Source organism: Lathamus discolor, chromosome 21 (assembly GCF_037157495.1).
Source record: "Lathamus discolor isolate bLatDis1 chromosome 21, bLatDis1.hap1, whole genome shotgun sequence".
Classification (NCBI taxonomy): Eukaryota; Metazoa; Chordata; class Aves; order Psittaciformes; family Psittacidae; genus Lathamus; species Lathamus discolor.
In genome coordinates, this window is record NC_088904.1 from 1,271,443 (window position 1) to 1,278,137 (window position 6,695).

General features: G+C 47.3%; 1 protein-coding gene across 2 annotated transcripts; it reads right to left on the reverse strand.

Moving 5' to 3' along the window:
* Nucleotides 1–1,646: 1,646 nt before the first annotated feature.
* SLC35E1 (solute carrier family 35 member E1) lies at nt 1,647–6,541 on the reverse strand. 2 transcript variants are annotated; one of them, XM_065700019.1, is made up of 7 exons: nt 6,097–6,541; nt 5,798–5,868; nt 5,146–5,283; nt 4,623–4,748; nt 3,833–4,078; nt 3,145–3,393; nt 1,647–3,059 (listed from the first exon to the last, which is right to left on the reverse strand). In XM_065700019.1, the coding sequence occupies exons 1-6, from the start codon at nt 6,524–6,526 to the stop codon at nt 3,160–3,162; spliced, it is 1,245 nt and encodes a 414-aa protein (XP_065556091.1). In that variant the 5' UTR covers nt 6,527–6,541; the 3' UTR covers nt 1,647–3,059; nt 3,145–3,159. The 2 variants fall into 2 exon arrangements, with proteins under 2 accessions (XP_065556091.1, XP_065556089.1); XM_065700017.1 differs by having other exon boundaries at nt 1,647–3,393.
* Nucleotides 6,542–6,695: the final 154 nt, after the last annotated feature.

The window sequence follows — 6,695 nt, forward strand, 5'->3', positions numbered from 1 at the left end:
TTTCTTTCACACTGGCATTTCTACAATTATCCAGGACTGGTTTGGGAAGAATTTCTCACTTTTGCAATGTATTTACACGTACATTAGGGATTCATCATGGAAATGATACATACCGGTGACTAGTGTCCTAGATATGGCATCCGAGTCATGGCAGTTTGAAGCCTACGGAACCATCTGGTAATGGATCACACTGGTACAACATGACATTAATCTGATTCCTCATGCAAAATCCATTACCACCACCATTTGGCACTCCCAAAGCTTCCTGCAAGTGTGAAACACCCAAACTGACCCCCTCCACCTTGACTTAATAACAGGGTCATTATACACCGTTGTCTAGATACACCCTTTTTATTCCAGTGTTTCCATACTTTCTACAGACCTATGTACAGAGTTAAATAGCCATTAATTTACAAACCATGTTAAAACACAATCCACCTTGCCAAACAAAATCTCACGGCGGTCCAGGTTTAAAATATATATTACAACAGTATCAGAAACTTCCTTCACCTGGATGTGGGCAATATTGCTTAAGGACTCAGACTGAGGTATTCAGCAAAACCACCTCTTGGGTTACACCGTTCACATAACCGTTTTAATTACATGTTCCTCTACCCAAAATGATCCCTGTTGACCACAGACCTGGACTAGAAGAGCGTGCACTCTGTCAGGCAAGCTCCAGGGAAGAGATTCACTCTCTAGGCCTTAAAGAGAGGGTATCCTCATTTTGGGTCAGTCCCTTTTTGCCCTGCATGTGCAGTGGGTACAAGCTTTCTCTTTTTCTGTTGCAAAAAAAGATCTGGTTATGTTCTTTCAACAGGAAGTCACCTAAATGTATTTAATAAAGCTTCTGCTCTGTGAATAAGGTAGGTGGAGCTTTATTCCATCTAACAGTTCAAGTTGTGTGATGGCAGTACAGCGACAGACATAGCAGAAAATGCACAGATGAACTCAGAGGATGCCTGTATATCCCTGGGACCCCCCCACTGCTGCTTGCTTCTGGTATTTCACCCCACTGTGAAGTAGGGAAGAACAATCTCCACTTTCCAAATGCAAAACTGAGGCACAAAGAAGACAATTAAGTGTCTGCAGGAGTTCAGCAGTTTACAGCTCGCACCCTTTGCGAGCAGTTGGAGAACTTCAGCCCCTCTTAAAAAACTCAGCCTAAATATCTTGTCCTCAAATCAGCCTTTTGCAGAGCCAGAACCAATCCAAACCCCGAGTCCATACAATCCTTTTTGCACTCATGCAAGAGCACTTTAATATTGGCAGGTGAGCCTTAGAAAGACACAGTTTGCACTTCCCCTTATTAAAAGGAAATCATCATATATAAATTAATACCGGAACAGGCAAAAGAAGTTTAATCTGTAAGAATGCTTTTCCTCATTATCCTGTCCTTGTTAACCTGGGTTAGGGAATAGTTCATTTTGATTCCCTAAACTAAAAGCCCAAGTTCTAAGCTCACATGAACAGATTCAACACCAACCGAGTCAAAGAGGTTCCGCTCACAAACATTAGCAGCATATTTAACCCGCCTCTGATGTTTCAGAAAGGACCATTTCCTCTTTTGGACTGTGTGGTGGAAGGCAGGTTCCAGAATTACCTCCACAGTCAGCCAAAAGAATAAGATCAGGTTGACTCTGCACTTAAAAATAAATTCTTTATTATCCAGAAAGGAGCCAAATCATCATCTTACATCATGAAAGTTTTTAAAGCAATAAATAGATGGAGTTCTCTGTACAACACCCTAGATTTTGTCACTGGTGTCCAACACCTCTCTAGTACAAACACAGTACTTAATGCTATCAAAACTCTCACTGTACAACAGCTTTTCTGATCAGAAGGCCCTAAAATCTTCTTTTGCTAAGGTACTAACAGTACCAACCTGATTCAGTGAAACCCAAGTCACCTGATTTCATTCTTTTCATGCACAAATGCAGCACCTGACACACAACAATCAACTTGTCTAGAATTAATTCATTTCTACTAACTGAATGAGTTCTTCCTAACCATAAATTAACTCTTTGATGCTGATTTAAATACTTTTTTCTTAATAAGTTACTATCTGAGCTAGGGGAGTTGCCCGACACACACTTTAACTTCTTTCAGTGGAAAATGGGAGTCAGGCTAAATGCACACAGCAACTCCAACAGCAGTAGTAAGGAACTTAACAATCAGGGGCTAAAAAAATAGACTTGAGAAACAACTCAAATGATGATTCAAACGAATGCATTCATAATATATGAAGCATATAAGAGAACATAATTCATGAAGAAAACACCTTAAACCTTTCAATTTCTAAAGCAACAAAGGGGTTTCGTAAGAACAGGTATGAAGCAATTAAAAAAATAAATCATCTTATTCCAAACACTTTATTTGTGAAGGCGTTTTCTGTATTGCCAAGAGCAAGTTCTGAAGTTACAGGATGACATTATTCAGGAAACAATGATGAATTTAAGCTCTGTTTGTTACCTACAGTGAGTGGGACAACCATGATTTTAGAGAATTCTGTTTCTCTGTGCCTCAAGCCTGCTTTCTGAAGAGATCAATCATCCTACTGTCAACTCTTTCAGAAACACTTCTGGTTCACCATCAAAAGCAGAAGGCAGAAGTGCAGGAGTAGTTAATACCCACATGAAGTTTGGTAGTTGCTCAAGATGAACTCAGGCCTACCCTACCTGCAACTGAGCCGATCCTCCTCAAACAGACAAATCCTGCTAACCAGAAGCTCCACTTCTTTTGGAAAGTTTCATTAAAAGTATCACTAAAACGCATCAGAGAACAAATTAAAGGTGACGTTACCAGCATGGAAAGAAAATACTGGCCAGAATTCAGCTGCCAAAAGAATCATCAGTTGACAGACTCTGAAAAGGAGCAGCAACAGCAGGTTATTTTACTCTGAAGTTACGTACGTGCGTTCACCAGGATCTCTGTACAAGAGCTACACCGCGTGTTTAGTTCCAGTGTCAGATGGAGCTGTTTCATGTTCAAGCTCTGCTCAGCAGAAGTTGAAGGTCTGTACCGCTTTCACTACACATGCATCTTCCCTTCTGCAAAACCTGTACAATAAAATGGCTTTACATTCATGGATGTACTAAAAAGTTTCTGATAATGCTGGGGACACTCTGATATCACAGTCTATACCTGTTTGCCAGGATTCTATATATCAAAACGATTTAAGTTGTAGGTAGTTGGATAGTTTTGCCGGCTATACTGGAAGTGGTCTGTTAGGATATTGGTTCGACCATACTGATAGTCTCCGTGTGGTGCAAATGGAGTAAGTCCGTTCTGAGACTTTTCGGGAGTGTTCCGATGCCGGTCTAGGTTCACAAGGTCTCCAGTTGTAACTGGAAGTAACTGCTTCTTTGCTTCTTGGTTTGCATCGTATTTTGTCTGGGAAAGAAAGAAGGAACGTTTTTCTCAGATACCACCTAACACATTCATACACCTAGCAGAAAGCATCTGGTTTTACAATTACGCTACCACCTATGCCTGTTACGGGTCTACTAGTGACTTCTAACAAAACCCTCATTCCTCTCAGAAGCCAAACCAATAAACTGCTCTTTTGCTGCAAAGCTTGGAGTATATTACTGCCCAATCTTCATTTGTCAGGAGAATCTGAAGATCAAAATTCACGTTGGCAGGGGCCCGGCAGCTGGCCTCACCCAAACACCAGCATACTTTGTGTTGGTGACACACAGACCCCCTTGCACTGAAGTTTTATCCCACATAATTCTGTGTGTTTGTTCTGCTAGCAAGTTCCTTGTGGTACAAAAAAGAATGTGAAGCTACTGGACTGTGTTAAGTGTGTTTCCTGAATAAACCCCCTCACCTTGTTATACAAGAAGACCCCCAGGATGGCTGTCATCATCCCAAGGACGTTGGTGCTCGTAACCGGATTGCGAAGCATTATAAGGGACACTGTGATGACCATGATTCGTTTGGTGGCATTTGCGACTGAGTAACTTAGTGGGCTGATCAGGTTCAGGATACTGAAGGCGATGACATTCTGGGCAAAGTTACAGAATCCACTGATAATAAGCAGCATCAAGGTCCAGGACCAGTGAGACATTGTGCTCTGTTATAAAGACAAACATTACAAGGGAAAAAATTATCTCAGGTTGCAGATAAGAGACGAAGAAACACAAATACAACTTGAGTCATTTCTTACTTGCCACTGAGAGAAGAATGTCTGCAACTTCACTCTAAAGAGGCACCTGAGTACATTACATTACACAGCTCCTGACTTCGCAAGAACCTCTCCCCATCCCTTGTGATACCCACTCAGGTGCATTTGTTCCTCTCTCCAGCTAGTGATTCCCGTGATTTACATCACAGCATAAGCTGCCTCTAACCCTGATGTGAATTCTTACCATTGTATTACATATATATGTATTATATAATTTTATATATATATAATATATATTATATATACAAAGAGTGCTTTCTAACACTCTTTGGTGAAACAGTTTACGAGTGTTTCACAACAGTTCCTTCCACACTGAGGGGGAACTACACTGCAACCCTTAAGGGCACTTTGGCTGAGCGATGGTGTGTTGGTTTTGTTTTCTTTTCCTCTTCTCTTTCTTAATAGGGAACAGTTTCCCAAACACAACACTTACCAAGTCATTCTCTACTAAGAAGGAAGAAAGATCTACCAAAACCCACGTCGGGATCATGAAGAACACAGCATGGCACCCGAGTATGTTCAGCAACCGAAGATGATGTATTCGGGAATCTCTTAACACCTACCAAAAACCATCATTAAACATGACGTTAGCCTTTCCTCAGCTACCACCCATGTAATCAGCAGAGATTCAGGAGCCGGGTAACAGTGACAGCTTTAAATGACAGAAAAATGCTGAAAAGAATTAAATACTGTTACAGTAGGAGTTTTCTATAAGGATTACTAAAGAAAACCAGACATGGATTAAAGGAAAGGCTCAGGAAACTCAGTTCTGCCTTATTTTCAGTGTAACAGCTTTGACAGGTTCTACAGAGCTGTAGAGAACAGGCAGACAAAACAGCCAGCTGTTACCTGGGGCTCCTTCGACTGCACAGTTAACTTACGAGGATAGAGGGACAGGAAAATACACTCATCCCGTCCTGCTACAGGCCCCATGTGGTGAACAGCAAAACCCTCACCTTCTTCGAGAAGATGTTCTGAAGTGAGAAACACAGCGTAGCAGCAAGCGCGCTGATGAGCCCCCACATGTCAAAGGAAAGCTCTGTGACAGTGGCCAACAGCACACCAGTTATTATGGGGATCAGAGACAAGTACACCTGGAAGAGGAACAGAGAGGAGCGCCTTACACCTATGACCTCACATTGCCACTGAGTTTATACAGAATGCTGACGTGGGGAGGAAGGGAGAAGGAAGAATAATGCGACAGAACCAGGGGTCAACTTTTATGCTATTGGAATTCAAGGAGTTCCTGCCCCGTGAGGGTGCTGAGGCGCTGGCACAGGGTGCCCAGAGAAGCTGTGGCTGCCCCATCCCTGGCAGTGCTCAAGGCCAGGTTGGACACAGGGGCTTGGAGCAAGCTGCTCCAGTGGAAGGGGTCCCTGCCCGGGGCAGGGGTTGGAGCTGGATGGGCTTTAAGGTCCCTTCCAACCCGAACCAGGCTGGGATTCTGTGCTATCCTGACTGTAGAGACGGTTCCCGCAGCTTATTTTGAACGGAAAATGTGTTTTCTCTCATTTCAGTCACAAAACTCGCCCCCCTTTCCCGATCCCAGCCAGCAGAGCACACCACAAGCACCACCACGAGAAGAACCCGCAGCAAACCTGTCCGCACCTTCGTCGTCTGCTTCTCCTTCATAATGATCCGCGACAGGAGAACCACCCAGATCGGCATCGTTGCTTTGACTGGGGATGGAAAGAGAACACTGGTGGGGATGCGGAGCTCGGGCCAACTCCAGCAACCCCATCAGCAGAGGGGCACGGAGCAGGGCGCGGGTTCCGTCCCACCGAAGCCATTGCCTCAGCGGGGTGTCCGCCCTGCCGCTGCGCCAGCCGCCCGCTGCCCGGGTCCCGGTGCTCTGCGCCCCGCACCGGGCCTACGCGAGCGCAGGCGGGACACGGCGGGGCCCTCACCTGTGTGCGCGTAGGAGACCGGGACCCTCCAGAGCGAGACGTGCGCGGACACGGACGCGAAGTACTTGCCGAAGGCGAGCGGGAGGATGTAGCGGGGGTAGGCGCGGGGCGGCAGCTGGGCCGGGCCGGCGGGCGGCACCCGCCATGCGCGCAGCAGCGGCGGCAGGAGCCCGCAGAGCCCCAGGATGTGGAACAGGGACACGGTCACGGGCCGCGGGAAGCCGCCCAGCAGCAGCTTGTTCACCACGTTGCCGCCCGCGCTCAGCCCGTACCAGGCCAGGCACAGCGCCGACACCCGCGCCCCCTCCCGCAGCGCCGGCCCGCGCCCCCCCCTCCCCCGCCCCCCTCCCCCCCCCGCCGCCGCCGCCGCCGCCGCCGCCGCCCCTCCCCCCGCCCCGGCGCCGCCCGGAGCCGCCAGCGGGGCCGCCATGGGTGCGCGCGCCCGCGGAACGTCACCGCCGCCAACGCGTCGCTTCCCGGGGCGGGGCCGCGCCTCGCCTCGCCTCAGCGCGACGGCTGCCGGCAGCCGCGGTTACGTCACTTCCGACGCGGCGGGGCCGCCTCAGCGCCTGCCGGGACCGGGCCCGGGGGCACCGGGC

Excerpts from the sequence above, each read along its gene's own strand:
- SLC35E1 (XM_065700019.1), bottom strand. The coding sequence starts at position 6,526 with ATGGCGGCCCCGCTGGCGGCTCCGGGCGGCGCCGGGGCGGGGGGAGGG. Across the intron at positions 5,869-6,096 it reads GGTCTCCTACGCGCACACAG|TCAAAGCAACGATGCCGATC; the intron begins GTGAGGGCCCCG and ends TTCCATCCCCAG. Across the intron at positions 4,749-5,145 it reads AGAACATCTTCTCGAAGAAG|GTGTTAAGAGATTCCCGAAT; the intron begins GTGAGGGTTTTG and ends GGTTTTTGGTAG.